Raw genomic sequence first — 19,054 nt, forward strand, 5'->3', positions numbered from 1 at the left:
CGGAAATGGAGGAGGGCCATCTTGGATGCTGACTATCCCAGGTCAATTGTCCAGGTACATACTGTGGAATTAGTGGCTTACATTTTTGGGAAACTCAGGTAAATAAATTCTTGTATGCACACTAAGAACAATGACTTAATAAGAGTCTATACAAAGGGTGATAAGAGCAGGTTGCTCTCTAGCCTGCTTCCAACTCTGCCCCAGGTGTAGCACCTGCCTAGGAGAGCACCCTCTCAATCCCTGGTGCTGACAGTCCATTGACCAGCCACGGTTCGGGCTGACTTGACTTTCCATAGGGCTGATCATTGTCCCATTGCTCTACAACACTCACTTATAGCTGTCCCTCAGGATTTATTAACTCTCCTGTCTTCTATCATGGTATAATCCAAAGAGACCTGGTCTGTACAGACATCCCATGGGACATCACACCGAACCACTACATTAATCACGTCATGCTTATTAGATAAGATAAGCACAAAGCCATCAGTATGCTGGAGACACATGTTCCAGGAGGTAGGACACAAACCCTACCAAGATTCAGGCACTGACTACTTCAGTGAAGTTTTTAGTGACCCAGGGTTTCAGGGGCATGCCAGAATGTCTACTTCAAAAAAAAGACGCATGTTTTGCATCTTGGATCCTTTCCACAAAGAAGGCAGCACAAAGCTGTGCTGCGCCAGCATGGCCAAGGGTGAACCTGAGTGCGGGCAGCTGAAAAAAGACAGACAAGAGAATCAAAGCTGGGTCTTGGTGGTACGCTGCTCCGCTGATGGAGAGACAGCACCAGTGCCCACAAGCCGTGTCTTTATTTTATAGCAGATGCCACGAGGCAAAGTAAGGGTGTGATCAAGATGTTTACAACATTCTCATGGGCTTTGATCCTACTCAACGACATGCACCTGAATTCTATCAAGCCTACATCACTCAGACACGTGGGGTCATGTGTTCCAAACATAGGTTCAAGCTTACAACTATAGCTGTTGGCTATAATTGTGCTGGTAGGGCCCTGCCCTCCAAGCTGGGACTTGCACGTGGCAATGAGAGGACTGTGCCCTCTTCTCAGTCCCAGGCTTGAACCTGTCCAAACACTGTAGTGGCTCCCCACACAAAGGCAGGTAGGCCTCTCCAGGTTCTGGAGGCAGCATTCCACAGCTAGGAGAATCCCTCTGGCTGGTTTACTAGGCGACATAGTGTACTGGGCTGCATATCTGGCACTTCAGCCAGACGGGGCGCGCTGTGCTGTCTGTTCCTAAAACACATAGATAGGAAGGTACTGACATCAGGCCAGGCCTTGAGATATGGTCTCATTGCCCCTTCTCAATATGCTGTACTCTCTGTTCCTAAAACACATAGATAGGAAGGTACTGATACTATACTGTGTCGGGAACTAAGGTTTTGTAACTTGTGGTTTTTGCAAATAAAAATACTGTAATTCCTGTAGTCTGGGCTGCAGTTCAGCCTTTGCTTTGGCGGGGTGCTGTGACTGTAGTCAGCTGGCCAGCTTAATAAAGACTCTTAAATTTAAATTCTGAGTTGGTGGTCTGTCTCTCTGAGTGAACCCATAACAACAGAAAGCTATCATTTCCGAGAGGGGCCAGATCAGGGAAGGGTGGCAAAGCAACTCCAGGCCTGCCATCAGGTATTGCAATCAGCCCTGCTGCTTAAGTCATCCGTCAGGCAGACCTTATGGTGTCAGAGGTGGCAGTGGTGGGGAAAGGTACAGTATGGAATTTTTGACACAAACCGGTGGGAGAATCATTGCACAGACCCTGAGCATTCTGGAGCAAGATCAAGCCCATGCCATTTGCAGCAGAGAAACAGCTGTTGGCATGTCACTGGGTCCTGGAACACTTGACCTTGTGACTATATATCCAGAATTGGCCCCATTTGGGCTGGGTTATGTCTAATCCACTCAGTAATAAAGTCAGACGGGTCTCAGCAGTAGCCAATTATAAGCTGGAAATGGTATATCCAGGTTCTAGCCCGAGCAGGTCTAGAGGGCATGAGTAGGCTTCTTGGGTAGGTAGCCCAGGCCCTCGTGTCACCCACCAGCGTAGCACCAGCGCCCCTGTGGGGGGAGGGGACGCATGCCACCTTTTGAAAAAAGAGGAAAGCCCAAACTGGTTTACAGATCAGTTGGCTTGGTGTGTGGGTGCAAAGCAAATCTGGACAGTAGCTGCATTACAGCCACCTTCAGAAGTGAACCCGAAAGACAGGGAGGGGAATCTTCCCAGTGGGCTCAGCAGCAAGCAGGGCACTGGCCATCCAAATCTGTGTGGAAGGGAAGGTGGCCCAGGATGAGAATATGCCCGGTGTCCCAGACAGTGCCATGGTCTGGCATTCTGGTTAGGGGCCTGGGAAGAACAGGACTGGACGATCAGAGACAAGGAGCTCTGGGATAGAGGCATGTGGATGGACACATTAGAGTAGGCGTAGCGTGTGAACAGTTTTGCTTCACATGTTAATGTCTACCAGAAAGCATCCACCATGAAAGGGTCACTGAGCAACCAAGTCGACAAGATGACTCAGCGGTGAAGTTAGCCAGCCTTTGTCACAGACACACCAGGATTTGCAAATTGGGCACGTGAATGGGGTGTTCATGGTGGCAGGGGCAGAAGTGCTATATGGACTCAACAGCAGGGAACCCCACTTACCAAGGCCAGTCTAGCCATTGCAAATTAAAACCACAATGGGAAACCACTCCACAACCTCCAAAATGGCTAAAATGAAAAAGATTGGCCATAGCAAGTGCTGATGAGGAATTGCCATTCATTGCTGGTAGAAGAATAAAATGATACAACCATTTTAGGAAAACTTTTTGGCAGTTTCTTATAAACTTGAACACGTAACAATCCAGGGGTTGGCAAACCCTGTCTGTGAGAGCAAGATAGTAAATAGTTTAGGTTTTGTGGGCCAGGTTCTATGCAACCACAGGACTCTGCTACTGTAACATGAAAGCAGCCATAGACAGTACATAAACAAATGGGCATGGCTGTATTCCACTAGACATCATTTACAAAAAACAGTGGCAGGACCACAAGACATAGTTTGCGGAGCTATTAATTTGGCAAGTAGGTGTATATGCATGAAAAATGAGTGCATATGTTCACAGAAAGAGGTGAGGAAAAAAATACCTATAGCAGCTTCATTCGTAATCATCCCAAACTGGAAACAATCCAAAGCCCATCCTTAGGATCCTGGGTAAACAAACTGTGCTATTTTCATGTAAAAAAAAATACATAAAACATGAATGAAATTTAAAGACATTATGTTGAGTGATGGAGGTTCACTGTGAAAGTACACATTCTGTGTATCAGTTCTTATCTTTCGCTGTATAACAAATTGCTCCAAAACGTAATTATTTAAGACACACACACACACACACACACACACACACACACACACACACACACACCCCGGGGTGGGCAAAAGCAGGTTGACAGTTGTGATGCCATGCTTTTGAGTTAATAAAACGATTGTAATAATCATAACCTGCTGCAAAGCGGATACGCCCGGACTCCGGGCTGGTTGCCCTTGTTGGCTGCAGCCAAGGACGCCCTCCCTGCCACCTGGTGAGACGCGCAGCTCTAACTGGACCCGCCTCTCACCCTCGGCGGCCTCCCACGCCAAGGTCGCCAGCAGGAGCCGTGCGCGCGGGCGCGCTCCGGCGCGGGGCCCCGGGACCGCGGAAGGAAGCGGGGATGGTGGGGGCTCAACCACCAGCGCCCGCAGGAGCCCGGGCTGGCCGCCAGCCTGGCTGGCACGCCCTCGCCTCTTGTTTTGTCTTTATACTTGTTCAGTTCCTCCCTCAACCACCAGCTCTAGGGACTCTATTGAGGTATAAACATAAAATTGCACAGATCTGAAGTGTGGTGTGTATGATTTTGTATATGTGCACATAGTGAAGTGATGGCCGCAATCAGGTTAACACACCATCACCCGCACAGTGCGCGCGGTGAGAACCCTTAAGATCTTCTCTCTCAGCAAATTCAAGTGTCACCGCGGTGTTAGAAACGATGGCCACCATGCTGTACCATCAATGATCAATGATCCTCCCATTGATCATGATAAGGAAAACTGAACTACAGGGGTGTGTGTGTGTGTGTGTGTGTGTGTGTGTGTGTGTGTGCACCCTATTTTTGCTAGATGTGGGTGCCAATGTTATGCTTATTTCATAAAAAGAATGAGAAAGACTCAGTTTCCCCTGCGCTGGGGATAGGCTCCCAGCACTGGAGTCAACCTCTTCACTGCGTGGGTAGGATTTCCCGCTGAGCCCAGGTGGGCCACCTGCTTTAGGAAACGTAGTTCTTTAATAATAATAATAATAATAATAATATGCTCTAGTTCTACGGGAATGGCTTGATAGATTTTCTATCTCTCCCAGGATCTGTTCAGGTAAATTGTTTTTTCTTGTAACATCATCCATTTCATCCAGGTGTTCAAGTTTCTTTGCTTAAATTGAGCAAAGTTAGTCTCTTTTTTTTAATAAAAAAAAAATACTGATTTTTTACAGAGAGGAAGGGAGAGGGATGGAGAGTTAGAAACATTGATCAGCTACCTCCTGCACATCCCCCACTGGGGATGTGCCCGCAACCAAGGTACATGCCCTTGACCAGAATCGAACCTGGGACCCGTCCCCGTCAGTCCCCAGACCAACGCTCTATCCACTGAGCCAAACCGTTCAGGGCCAAAGTTAGCCTCTTACAAATCTACGTTTGTTTTCTAGATCTGAGCCTCCCCCGCCCCCCCCCCCCACCCCATCCCCACCCCTTCGCCCTTTATGTTTTTAATTGTGGCAAGTGTTCACGCCCCCTTCTTTTGATTACATTAATTAAGCATCTATTTTATCAGATTTTGGTGTGTGTTTTTTCCGAATCCCTGGACTTATTACTCCTTTGGTATTAGTTTTCTTAATTCATTTCTTCTTCTTTTATCTTTACTCGTTTCTCTATCCTGCTTTCCTTGTGTTTGCTTTTGTATCTTTGTAACCCTCGAATTGGATGTTGCATTTACTTTCACTGTGAATCAGTATCTACGCGTCGTGCTTTCAGTGTCTTTGTTTTCTAGATATTCTGCAACTCCGGTTGTAACTTCTTTTTCCCAATATTTCAATTAAAACACGTTTTCAAAAGCTCGGGAGGTTTTACATTTTTATTTTAGTTATTTTACTTTGGCTTTTTTCTTCATTTTTGGAGAACACGAATTTTGTATGCTGCTCTCCACCCCATTTGGCTTTTGCCCCAAGACTCCTCCTCCGCTACTTTCCACGGCTTTAAAGACGCAGATCGCAGGGAGGGGTCGTCGACCCGGAGCGGAGGGAGAGCAGAGCCCGCGGGCGGGGAGGAACCGCGCTCCGAAACCCCAGGTCCCAGGGAGACTCGGGACAGCACGACCCCCGCCTGCTCGCCACGGAACTCAGGGGGCGGGGGCGGCAGGGACCACACCTCCGCGGGCACGCAGCCCGATTGGCCAATCGCCGCCCCGAAGCGCTGCCTTGTGTTTTGATTGGTTTCGAGGGAGACGCCCACCACGCTGGGCTCGGCCCATTGCACGGCTCTGACCTGGACGGTGGCCGACGGAGGACAAGAGGCTTGCGGCGCGGAGCAGAGCTTTTGCAGAGTGCGGGACGCAGCTGGCGCGCGCCCACGAGCAGGAGAGCTGCGGGGCTGCAGGCCATGGCGGCGACCTCGGTGGTGTCGGTGCGGCTGGTGGCGGCGGAGAGGAACCAATGGCAGCGTTTCCCGAGCTTGCTGCCGCCGCCGAGGTAGCAGCCCCTTTTGGGAGGGGGTTTGCTTTCAGGCCACGCACAGAGAGGGAGACGTCCCCACGCCCAGTCGTTCCCTTTCCTCTCCTTCCCCTCATCCACCTTGCAGCGCTGGGTTTGCCCCTACTTTTTTCATTTATGAGCGTGGGGGAGGGATGGGGCTGGGCCTGCCATCCCCTGTTCCGCTCGCCATAAGGGCTAGAATAACGCGTGTGTACCCCGCACTTTCATGCATTCCGTGTATGTGTGTGTGTGGCGGGGGGGGGGGAGGGGGGGGGCGCGCGGGGAGCTTTGTAATCCCAGTTCCAGTGAAACCACGGCGTCAACGACTCGCCTAAGGTGACACGAGTAGTAAGTGGTGGAGCCAGGACGCCCTGAAAGTCCCCTTTGGTTCAGCTTTCCCTCCGAAGGTGTCCAGGTCAGACAAAGACTGCCGGAGTTCTTGCTCATTTTTGGAAAGAATCAAGTTAACAGGAGCCAATTCACCTTCCTGTGGGCAGAGAAATTGTTTTATCAGAAGCTCCGTATGCAGATTTAAAGAAAGCTGCCAGATGACTCATAGCTAACCCGACTCCAGATCATTTCCAAATTCTGAGCTTAAGCTTCTGTGACAATAACTTTTGCAGTAAACATACCCTCTTGCTTCCAGGAGGCAGGCTTCTTCTTCTTCCTTTGTCTCATCATCGTCATCCTCCATCATTCTGGAAAGACAGTATAGCTTCGTGCTGCAGGGCACAGGCTCAGAAGTCAGGGGTCTCAGCTTTGCTACTCCCTAGGTGTGGGAGCAACCTTGGGCAGGTTACTTAATACCTCTGTGCTTGGATTTTCTGACCTAGGAGGAGGCGATGACACTAGTACCTACAGGAGGTAATACTAGTACTTTGGATTGTGCAAATTAAAAGAATGAATACATGGAAAGAGGCTTAAATGGAATCTGGTGCATATGAATCAATCAACAGATGTCGCCTTTTGCAGATGAAACCATTTAGATAAAGTTTCTTGTTTGCTTTTGCTTTCCACAAGTTACTGTCAATGCTTTGGATTTTCAGTTACATAATTGTAGGACTCGTCCCAGGGCAGAATAAGACAGTAGAAGCAGTATTAGCACTCTTCTCGTTCTCCTGAGTTTCATTTTCTTAGGTTTTGGGGGGCTCTTCATTATACTATGCAGACATATTTTCTCTCTTTCCTTTCCATCTCAAACCTTAGGAATTGGGTATAGAATTGTTCTCATGTAGCTGTCACCTGGAAAGTACTAGAGTTGCAATGGCATATAGAATTGAAAACCTTATCAGTGTAGAGGGTATTTACATTTCTACTAACACGGAGAAATGAAACCTAGTGGTAGAATTTTAGAAATGAGAATATTACCAATGAGTTTGGGTTCTTGTCTCTTGATATAAAAAAATTTAGACCAGGGACACTGATAAAAAGCAAAGGCAGATTTATTGAGGCTCTGCAGAGAGTGAGTAGACTAAGGTAGGGCCTCAGGTTCTACACCTTGAATGTGGGGCTGATTCCTTGGGAACACGGAAGTTGCTGGGGTTAACTAATCAGGACATTTACATTTATAGGTTGGCTGGCTTTTTCCCTTTTAGGGACACTGGATTTCCACTGAAGTACCCGTGTCAGTAAAGTGAGGCATTCTAGGATTGTTCGAGGCTTATTATGGGATTCAGGAAGGGACTTTCCCAACAAGGTATTGAGTTTGTCTCTGGGATTTGTGTTATTGGCCTATTCAGGTTTTTTTATTCTTCCTGATTCAGTTTTGGGAGATTGTATTTTTCTAGGAGTTTGTCTATTTCATCCACATTGTCCAGTTTGTTAGCATATAGTTATTCATAGTATTTTCTTACAATCCTTTGTATTTCTGTGGTGTCCGTGGTTACTTCTCCACTTTTGTTTCTGATTTTATTTATTTGGGTCCTCTCTCTTTGTTTCTTAATGAGTCTGGCTAACGGTTTATCAATTTTGTTTATCCTTTCAAAGAACCAGCTCTTGTTTTCATTAATTTTTTAGATTGTTTTCTTTTTTTGTCTCTGTGTTATTTATTTCTGCTCTAATCTTTATTATTTCCTTCCTCCTACTTACTCTGGGCTTTTCTTATTGTTCTCTTTCTAGTTCTTTAAGTTGTAGGGTTAAATAATTTATTGCTGCTTTTTCTTGTTTTTTTTTTTTTTTTTTTTTTTTTCCAGGTATGCCTGTAGTTCAATGAACTTCCCTCTCAGGACTGTTTTTGCTGTGTCCCAGAGATTTTGGGTTGTTGTGTGTTCATTTTCATTTGTTTCCAGGAAGTTTTTGATTTCTTTCTTGATCTCGTTGTTAACCCATTCATTGTTTAATAACATGTTATTTGGTCTCCATATGTTTGAATGTTTGGGGGTGTTTTTACTGTAGTTGATTTCTAATTTCATTCCACTGTGATCTGAGAAGATGCTTGATATGATTTCAGTCTTCTTGAACTTGTAGAGACTTGTTTTGTGTCCTAACATGTGGTCCATCTTTGTGAATGATCCATGTGCACTTGAGGAGAATGTATATTCTGCTGTGTTGGGTGAAATGTTCTATAAATGTCAATGAAATCCATACGATCCAGTGTGTCCTTTAGAGACTATGTTTCCTTGTTAAGTTTTTGTCTGGAAGATCTATCCAGGGAAGTCAGAGGAGTGTTGAAGTCCCCTACTATGACTGTATTGTCAATCTCTCCTTTAAAGTCCTCTAGAAGTTTTATATACATACTAGAGGCCCGGTGCACAAAAATTTGTGCACTTGGGGGGGGGTCCTTCAGCCCAGCCTGTGACCTCTTGCAGTCTGGGACCCCTCGGGGGATAACCACCTGCTGGTTTAGGCCTGCTCCCCAGGGGATTGGGCCTAAGCTGGCAGTCAGACATCCCTCTGGCAGCCCAGGAGCCCTTGGGGGATGCCCACTTGCCAGCGGGGAACAGGCCTAGCTGCAGTCGGACATCCTTAGCGCCGCTGAGGAGGTGGGAGAGGCTCCCACCACCACCGCTGTACTGGTAGCTGTCAGCCTGGCTTGTGGCTGAGCAGAGCTCCCCCTGTGGGAGCGCACTGACCACCAGGGGGCAGCTCCTGCATTGAGCGTCTGCTCCCTGGTGGTCAGTGTGTGTCATAGTGCCCAGTCATTCCCAGTCCTTCTGCTGTTAGGGTCAATTTGCATATTACCCTTTTATTATATAGGATAGAGGCCTGGTGCATGGGTGGGGGCCAGCTGGTTTGCCATGAAGGGTGTCCCGGATCAGGGTGGGGGTCCCACTGGGGTGCCTGGCCAGCCTTGGTGAGGGGCTGAGGGCCGTTTTCAGACTGGCCACACCCCCTTCAGGGTGGCAGTCCCCACTGGGGTGCCTGGTCAGCCTGGGTGAGGGGCTGCGGGCCGTTTACAGGCTGGCCACAGCCCCTTCAGGGTGGGGGGTCCTGCTGGGGTGCCTGGCCTGTCTGGGTGAGGGGCTGATGGCTGTTTGCGGACTGGCCACAGCTCCTTCAGAGTGGTGATCTCCCCTGAGGTGCCTGGCCAGCCTGGGTGAGGGGCTGATGGCTGTTTGCAGGCTGACCACGGCCCCTAGCCACCCAAACTCCCAGTGGAGGCTGGCTGGAAGGAGGTATCTGGGGTTTATTTGTCTTCTGTAATTGAAACTTTGTTGCCTTCAGTGGAGGCCAGAGCCGGCCATGGCAGGCGGGAAGCTTGGCTTCCTCCATTGTTGGGGCAACCAAGACTCCCGCTTGCTCCAGCTCCGTGGCTGCCGGCTGCCATCTTGGTTGGGTTAATTTGCATATAGTTGCTCTGATTGGCTGGTGGGCATGGCTTGGGGCATAGCGAAGGTATGGTCAATTTGCATGTTTGTCTTTTATTAGATTAGATATCTATATATATATAAAAACCTAAGGGACAGTTATGACCAGCTGACAGAATGACCGGTCTCTATGCGGATGCACTGACCACCAGGGGGTTGATGCTTAATGCAGGAGCTGCCCCCTGGTGGTCAGTGCATTCCCACAGCCAGCCTCCCACGGCTGGCCTTGATTGGCCCTGATCGACCCTGATTGCCAGCCAGGATGAGGGACCCCATCATCCTGCACAGGACCTCTAAAATACATATATATATATATATATATATATATATATATATATATATATATATAGATATTATATATAATTTGTGCACAGGACCATATAAATATATATATATATATATATATATATATATATACACACACACACACACACACACACACACACACACACATATATATGTTTAGATTCTCCTATATTGGGTGCATATATGTTTACCAGGCTTATACCCTCTTGTTGTATCAATCCCTTTAGTATTATGTAGTGACCTTTGTTGTCTCTTGTGATGGCCTTCATTTTAAAGTCTATTTTGTCAGATATGAGTATTGCTACTCCAGCTATTTTTTCTTTTCCATTTGCATGAAAAATTTTTTCCATCCCTTCACTTTCATCCTGTTTGTGTCTTTTGTTTTGAGTTGGGTCTCTTGTACACAGCATATAGTTGGGTCATGTTTTTGTATCCATTCAGCTACCCTACACCTTTTGATTGGAGCATTTAATCCATTTACATTTAGGGTTATTATTGAGAGGTACTTATTTATAGCCATTTTAATTCTGTATGGCTAGGTTTCTCTCTCTGTTTCTTTTTCTCAGCAATCCCTTACAGCAATCCCTTTAGCATTTCTTCTAATGCTGGCTTGGTGGTGAGAACTCCTTTACCCTTTTATGTGTTTGTTTGGTCTTTTTGTCTGGGAAGCTCTTTATTTGACTATTTTGAATGATAGCCTTGCTGGGTATAGTAATCTTGATCTCAAATCCTTGCTTTCCATTACCTTGAGTACTTCATGCCATTCCCTTCTGGCCTGTAGAGTTTCTGATGGGAAATCAGGTGTCAGCCTTATGAAAACTCCTTTGTACTTTTCTCTTGCTGCCTTTAAGATTCTTTGTCTTTAATTTTTGGCATTTTAATTATGATGTGTCTGGGCATAGGTCTGTTCGGATTCTTCTTGTTTGGGGTTCTCTATGCCTTCTGAACTTGTGTGAGTTTTTCCTTTACCAAGTTAGGGAAGTTTTCTGCCATTATTTCTTCAAACGCCTTCTCTATTCCTTTCTTCCTTTCTGCCTCTTCTGGCACACTTGCTCTTCTAATATTGTTACATTTCACATTGTCCCACATCTCCCTTAAGCTGTCCTCCTGTTTTTTAATGTTTTTTCTTTTTGGCTCTCTGACTGAGTGATATTTTCAACTTTGTCTTCTAATTCACTGATTTGATATTTTATTGATTTTTTACAGAGAGGAAGGGAGAGGGATAGAGAGTTAGAAACATCGATGAGAGAGTAACATCAATTCAGCTGCCTCTTGCACACTCCCTACTGGGGATGTGCCCGCAACCCAGGCACATGCCCTTGACCAGAATCGAACCTGGGACCCTTCAGTCCTCAGGCCGATGCTCTATCCACTGAGTCAAACTGGTTAGGGCCTAATTCACTGATTTGATCCTCAGCTTTCCATAATCTGCTTTATTTGTGTTATGTCATTCTATATCTCAGGCTGTTCTTTTTTCATAGTTACTATATCTTTTTTCATACTGTTGAGCATTTTTACCATCATTACTCTGAACTCTGTTTTAGATAAATTTCTTATCTCTGCTTCATTTGTCTCTTCTGGAGAATTCTCTAGTTCTTTCATTTTGCGGGTTGTTTCTTTGTTTCCTCATTTTGGTTGTCTGTTTGAGTTTGTATTAGGTAGATCCTCTATACCTCCCAATCTCTATGCAGGACAGCGTTAAAGGCTGTTTCTGACTAATTGGATCAGGCAAAGCCTCCAGAGACCTCTTCTGTCTACGAAGACTAATAGGATTCCGACTTGAATTGCCCCCAGGCAATCGTCTCAGGTGTAGTGAGAGTTTTTTTCAACAGGGTGGGGCATTTCTTCTGCCTGGAGGCTAATTGTTGCTTTTAATCTCTTAAGTGGCCTCAGGGCAAGGGTTTTCCAATAGGGTGACTCAACTGTCTTACCCCCAGGCAAGGCAAATGTCTATGTGGGAAAGATGTCCTCTGCTGTGTGAGGGAATGACAGCCCAGGAAACTTGGGGTGTCTGCCTTCTGAGCTCTATCCCCGGAGTCCCCAGTCCTGGGTTCTGCTCTCACGGCTCCAGTCCACTTCATCCTCCCTCTGCCAGAGCACAAGGTGGGTGGCTCCACGGGGAATTTTTGTGCATTTGAGGGTGCCCTAACATTCAGCTGCCACTCCCTGGCAGACAGCACCCTGCTGCTTTTCACAGCCAGATGTTATGTGGGTACCCTCCTCAGATTTGGTGCTCTCTGCTGGAGAGCCAAGCTTCGGGATTAGATCCCAGAGTTCTCAGTGGCACACCCCCACCCCCCACCCCCAGCTGAGATATCTCTTTGGGACTTCAGTTGCTGTGTATGGGTGCCGGGCTAGCCCTTTTGTGCCTCCACCCCTCCTACCAGTCTCTGTGCCAGTGATGGAGAACCTTTTGAGCTCAGCATGTCAGCATTTTGAAAAACCCTAACTTAACTCTGGTGCTGTGTCACATATAGAAATTTTTTTATATTTGCAACCATAGTAAAACAAAGACTTATATTTTTGATACTTATTTTATATATTTAAATGCCATTTAACAAAGAAAAATCAACCAAAAAATGAGTTCGCATGTCACCTCTGACACGCATGTCATAGGTTCGCCATTACTGCTCTATGCAGTCTCCATCTTTGGACTTTGGGTATCAGGGTTTCTCTCCTGTGAGTTTTCCATTGATTATTCAGGAAGCCTTTCCGTATTTCAGTTGTAATTCCAGCTTGTTCCTGGGAGCATGTCCGTACAGCATCCACCTACTCTGCCGCCATTTTTAATCCTTAGATTGCCTCTTCTTTCTTTGGGAAGAAGGGATGGAACTGATGGAATTAGACCAGGTGTTAAGTCTAGGTTTGCTGTCATGGGCTTTAGCACAAGTGAATCAATTTTGGGGCTGTGGTTTTCTTTTTTAACAGATATTAACTTGATTTGTGGTCACTCCAAGCTCAGTCACTGCTACAAAAATCTTATTCCTTAGTATTTAAATTTTCTAGGGGGTGGTAATGAAAACAAAAGATTGAGAAACACGATGTAAAGCAACTTGTGCAGGACCCCCAGCAGCTGGAGTGGGTGGCTCCTCCCGCAGGCCCCACAGCCAGCATTCTTTCTGCTTCCCTTGTTCAGCTCCTTCATTGTACTTCTCTGAGCCAGTTGTTCAAACCTAACTTATCAGAGGGTTGAGATGGGTTGGTATTCTTCAAACTGTAGTTTAACCAGCATATTTTACTTAATAAAATGGAATAGAACAAAATAGAATAGAAAATCAAAATATAGGGAAAGTCTTCTTTTAGGAAACTTCTGTTTTGTGTCCATACCTGGTTATGAAGTCAAATACTGGTTCAGTATTACTTTGGGTTCTAGTCAAAAAAGAGTTTGAAAAAAGCTGAACTAGAATTTTATTTTAATCCTCGCCCAAGGACATGCTTAGAGAGAGGAAGAGAGAGAGAGAAACATCGATGTGACCTCCATACCCCCGCAACCCCGGTATGTGCCCTGACTAGGAATCAAACCGGCAGCCTTTCGGTGCACGGGAAGATGCTCACCAACTGAGCCCCTCAGGCCGGGCTGACCAAGATGATCTTGAAGCACCTTGGCTTTCCAGTCATCATCTTTGACTCTGGTCAAATGCCAATCTCAGGAGCAAGTAGGTTAAATGATTCATTCAAGGACACAAACTGCCAGGGAGAACAGCCAGAACTGTAACTCCTGATTTCTAGATTAGTTTTCTTTCCACAAAGAATGTTTTAGTAAATCGCTTTGTAGGGTTAAGGTTTAACTAAGGTCATATCTGTACTTGGTTTCAGGTTTTAAAAAATTGAGATTATTTGAAAGAATATTGACTGAACTTGCATATCCTATTATAACTCCATTTGGACTCATTTTATAGGAGATGGGCTTGGAAGCAAAGAACCATGAAGTATGCAACAACCACAGGTATTAACAGTTTGTGTTGTACTGTTTGGCTTTGCTTCAGATGGTGAAGTAAGAAACGGAAATGTTTAATCCTTTAATTGGTGCATAATAGAAGTAGTTCTCATATACTTTTGAAGTTTTGGATTTTTGTGATAAATTTTTTTAGTAAGTATTGTCATAATTTTTATCTTCTTTATGTCATATATCTTGCTGTTGTATATAAAATATGTAGGAAAATATATTTTATATTTATGTTATTTCTATCTGACTCAGTGTATTGAATTGGAAAAACATAACTGTGATGATCTAAATCAATGCTTTATAACATGCATTTTAAGTAGCAGGACTTTTTTTTTTCAAATAAAAGTTTACATGAAATCCCCAATTATAAAACATATTTAAATATAACTTGTAGGTGATTGGTGTAGCTCTCTCCCCTTCCTCACTAAACACAAATGTATACTTCATCCCAACAGCCCCTGTGACCTGTGACAACTCTTGGGCTCTGTAGATCCTTATTTAAAAACATTGTTTTAAATTATATATAACCTTATTTTTTGAGAAAATAACTATTATGAACTTTCATAGAATAATAACTACATACCTATAAATAATCACTTTAAATGTAATGAATTAAGTGCTCCAATCGAAAGATATGTGTGTAATGATGGAAGTGGATTTCATGTATTAGTATAATATCATGTCATTATAGCACTGATGACAGTGAACTGATGCAATATTCATTTATATTACAAGAGAATCATACATCCCTGTGCTCAGAGTGATAGAGGTAGTGGAGCCAAGTGTCTAAGACAGTGATGGCGAGCCTATGACACGCATGTCAGAAGTGACACGCGAACTCATTTTTTTTGGTTGATTTTTCTTTGTTAAATGGCATTTAAATATATAAAATAAATATAAAAAATATAAATCTTTGTTTTACTATGGTTGCAAATATCAAAAAATTTCTATATGTGACATGACACCAGAGTTAAGTTAGGGTTTTTCAAAATGCTGACACGCCGAGCTCAAAAGGTTTGCCATCACTGGTCTAAGAGCTCAAATTCTGGAGTGAAGCTAACCTGGGTTCAATCTTAGATCCACCATTTCTTTAGCTATATAATTTCGGGAATGTAACATTTCTTTCAACCTTAATTTCTTCATTTGAAAAATTGAGATAATAATAATAATCATATACTTAATATAATAATTGTGAAGGCTTAACTCTAGATAGAGTCTTTTTAGCACAGGACCTGGAGCATAGAGTGTACTTACTTAAAGATTGGTTATTACTGCAATAACTGAAATGATGAAAACACTAGAAGGAATCAACAGCAGATTAGATGAAGCAGGGGGGCTAATCAGTGATTTAGAAGACAAGGTAGCAGAAAACACCCAATTAGAGCAGAAAAAAACAATTAAATTAGGGAACTTTAAGGGACTTCTGTGATAACATCAAGTGTAATAACATATGCATAATAGGGGTACCAGGAGGTAAAGAGAGAGCAGGGAATTGAGAACCTATTTGAAGAAATAATGACTGGAACCTTCCCTAACCCAGTGAAGGAAAAATACAAGTCAAGGAAGTACAGAGAGTCCCTCCCAAAATGAATTCAAAGAGGCCCACACAAGACACATCATAATTAAAATGGCAAAGGTTAAAGACAAAGAGAGAATCTTAAAAGCAGTAAGAGAAAGATAGTTCTTACAAGGGAGCCCCCTTAAAACTGCCAGCTAACTTCTCAACAGAAACATGTCAGGCCAGTAGGGATTGACATGAAATATTCAAAGTGATGAAAAATAAGCTAGAACCAAGACTACTATACCCTGCAAGGCTATCATTTAAAATTGAAGGAGAGATAAAGAAAAAGCCAAAGGAGTTCACCACCACCAAACCAAGCAATGTTAAAGGAGCTTCTTTAAGAGGGGGCGGTGGGAGGAACATAAATATGAATAATAAAATGCCAATAACTATGTACCAATAAATAATCACTTTAAATGTAAATGAATTAAGTGCTTCAATCAAAAGATATAGGGTGGGTCTATGTATATTCTGTCTAAAAGGTATCCACTTTAGATTGAAAGTCACACACAAAGTAAAAGGTTAGAAAAGATTTTTCATGCAAGTAGAAAAAAAAAATCTGGGGTAACAGTCCTTATATCAGACAAAATAGACCTTAAAACAAAGGCTGAGATAAGAGACAAAGAAGGACATTACATAATGATAAAGGAATGAATCCAACAAGAGGATATAGCCTTTGTAAACAGTTATGCACCTAAATATATAAAGCAAATCTTGATGGACATAAAAGGAGAGATGGACAGTAATACAGTCAGTAGGGACTTTAATACACCATTGACATCAATGGATATATCTTCCAGACAGAAAATCATTAAGGAAACAGTGGCCTTAAATGACACATTTCACCAGATGGATTTAATATTTTAAGAGCATTTCACCCCAAAGCAGAGAATATACATTCTTTTCAAGTGCACATGGAAAATTTTCCAAGATAAACCACGTTATGCCACAAAACAAGTCTCAGTAAATTGAAGAAGACTGAAATCATATCAAGCATCTTCTCTGACTACAATGGTATGAAACTAGGAATCAATTACAAGACACACAAAAAAAAACCCTTAAAAACACACCAACATGTGGAGGCTAATAACATGTTACTAAATAGTTAATGAGTTAACAGTGAGACCAAGGAAGAAATCAAAAGATGCCTTGAGATAAATGAAAATGAAAACACAAAAACACAAAGTCTATGTGACACAGTGAAAGCAATCATAAGAGGAAATTCATAGCAATACTAGCCTACCTCATCAAACTAGAAAAATCTCAAAAGAACTGGAAAAATAACAACAAAGCTCAAAGTGAGCAGAAGGAAGGGAAAAGGAAATGATAAAGATCAGAGAAGAATAAACAAAATAGAGTAAAAAAAAAAAAAAGCAATACAAAAAAATCAATGAACCAAGAGCTGATTTTTTAAAACGATGAACAAAACTGGTAAACGTTTAACCAGACTCATCAAGAAAAGAGGAGAGAGAACCCAAATTAATAAAATCAGAAATAAAAGACCAGACGTAACAACTGACACACAGAAGTACAAAGGATTATAAGAAAGACTCCTAATAATTATATGCCTACATATTGAACAATGTGGAAGAAATGGATAAATCCCTAGAAATATAAAAATTTTTAAGACTGAATCAAGAAGAAAATCTGAACAGGTGACTACTACGTGAAATCAAAACTGGTAAACAAAAACTCTCAACAAACAAATCCTGGATCAGATGGAGTCACAGTTGAATTTTATCAAACATTTAAAAAAGACTTAACACCTATCTTTCTCAAATTATTCCAAACAATTCAAGAAGAGGGAAGGTTCCAAAGCTCATTTTATGAGGCCAGCATTATCCTGATTCCCAAACTAGACAAAGACATTACAAAAAAGAAAACTATAGGCCAGTAATCCTAATGAACATAGATGCAGAAATCCTCAACAAGATATTAGCAAAACAAATTCAGCAATACATAAGATCATACACAATGATCAAGTGGGGTTTATTCCTGGGATGCAAGGTTGATTCAGTATCTACAAATCAATTAACATGATACATCACATAAACAAAATGAAGGATAAAAATCATATGATGATATCAACAGATGCAGAGTAGCATTTTATAAAATCAAGCACCCATTTATGATAATTCTCTAAAGTGGAAATAGCGGTAACATGCCTCAACATAAAGGCCATTTATGACACACCCACAGCTAACATCATACTCAATGGGCAAAAATTAAAAGTGTTTCCCTTAATCTGAAACAAGACAGAGATGTCTGCTTTCACCACTCTTATTCAACATAGTACTGGAAGTCCTAGTCATAGCAATCAGACAAGAAAAAGAAGTAAAAAGCATCCAAATTGGAAAGGAAGATAAAACTGCCATTATTTGCAGATGCCATAATACTGTATATAGAGAACCCTCAAGAGTCCACCAAAAAACGATTAGAACTGATAAATGATTGAGTAAAGTAGTAGGATATAAAATAAATATTCAGAAGTTGGTTGCATTTTTATACATCAATAAATGAACTATCAAAAAGAGAAATTAAGAAAACAATTCTGTTTACAATTGCATAAAAAAATACCTAGGAGTAAATTCAACCAAGGAGGTAAAAGACCTTTACTTGAAAAATTGTAAGAAATCAAGAATATACAAATAAATGAAAGCATATACCCTGCTCATGGATAGGAAGAATTAACATTGTTAAAATGTCCATATTTCCCAAAGCAATCTATAGATTCAACACAATTTCTATCAAAAATACCAATGGCATATTTCACAGAAGTAGAACAAATAATCCACATATTTATAAGGAACCCCAGAGGACCCTCAAATAGCCACAGCAATCTTGAGAAAGAAGAACCAAGTTGGAGGTATCACACTGTTTGATACCAAACTATACTGTCAGGCTAGATCATCAAAATAGCATGGTTCAGTCATAAAAACAGATAATAAATCAATAGAACAGAATAGAGAGCTCAGAAAAACCCACGCCTATATGGTCAGTTAATGTATGACAAAGGAGGTAAGAACATACAATGGGGGTAAAAATAGTCTATTCAATAAATAGTGTTGGGAAAACTGAACAGGAAAAAAATGAAACTAGACCACCTTCTCACACCATATGCAAGAATAAACTCAAAATGGATTAAAGAATTAAATGTAAGACCCCAAGCCACAAAATTCCTAGTAGAAAACATTGGCAGTAAACTCTGACATTTCTCTTAGCAATATTCTTTCTGATATATCTCCTTGGGCAAGGGAAACAAAAGAAAAAATAAACAAATGGGACTATATCAAACTAAAAAGTTTTTGCACAGCAAAGGAAACTATTAATAATATGAAAAGACAACCCACTGAATGAGAGGAGATATTTGCAAATGATATATTGGCTAAGGGATTAATACCCAAAATTTATAAAGAACTCATACAACTCAACATCAGAAAAACAATCCAATTAAAAAATGGGCAGAGGACCTGAATAGACACTGCTTCAGAGAGGACATACAGGTGTTTACTAGACATATGAAAAGATGCTCAATGTCATAAATTATCAGCGAATGTAAATTAAAAATAATGAACATCACATCTGTCAGAATGGCTGTCATCAATAAATCCACAAACAAGTGTCGGGGAGGATGTTGAGAAAAGGGAATGCCCTCGTACAATGTTTGA

At 42.5% G+C, this 19,054-nt stretch overlaps 1 protein-coding gene across 1 annotated transcript in view; it reads left to right on the forward strand.

Moving 5' to 3' along the window:
- Nucleotides 1-5,553: 5,553 nt before the first annotated feature.
- MCCC1 (methylcrotonoyl-CoA carboxylase 1) overlaps nt 5,554-19,054 on the forward strand; it is a 62,611-nt gene continuing 49,110 nt past the window's right edge. The window contains exons 1-2 of the mRNA XM_036350393.1: nt 5,554-5,764; nt 13,779-13,825. Coding sequence (XP_036206286.1) covers nt 5,676-5,764; nt 13,779-13,825 — 136 coding nt within the window. The 5' untranslated portion in view covers nt 5,554-5,675. The remainder of the gene's footprint in view (nt 5,765-13,778; nt 13,826-19,054) is intronic.

Source organism: Myotis myotis, unplaced genomic scaffold, assembly GCF_014108235.1.
Source record: "Myotis myotis isolate mMyoMyo1 unplaced genomic scaffold, mMyoMyo1.p scaffold_m19_p_2, whole genome shotgun sequence".
In the NCBI taxonomy this organism is placed as follows: Eukaryota; Metazoa; Chordata; class Mammalia; order Chiroptera; family Vespertilionidae; genus Myotis; species Myotis myotis.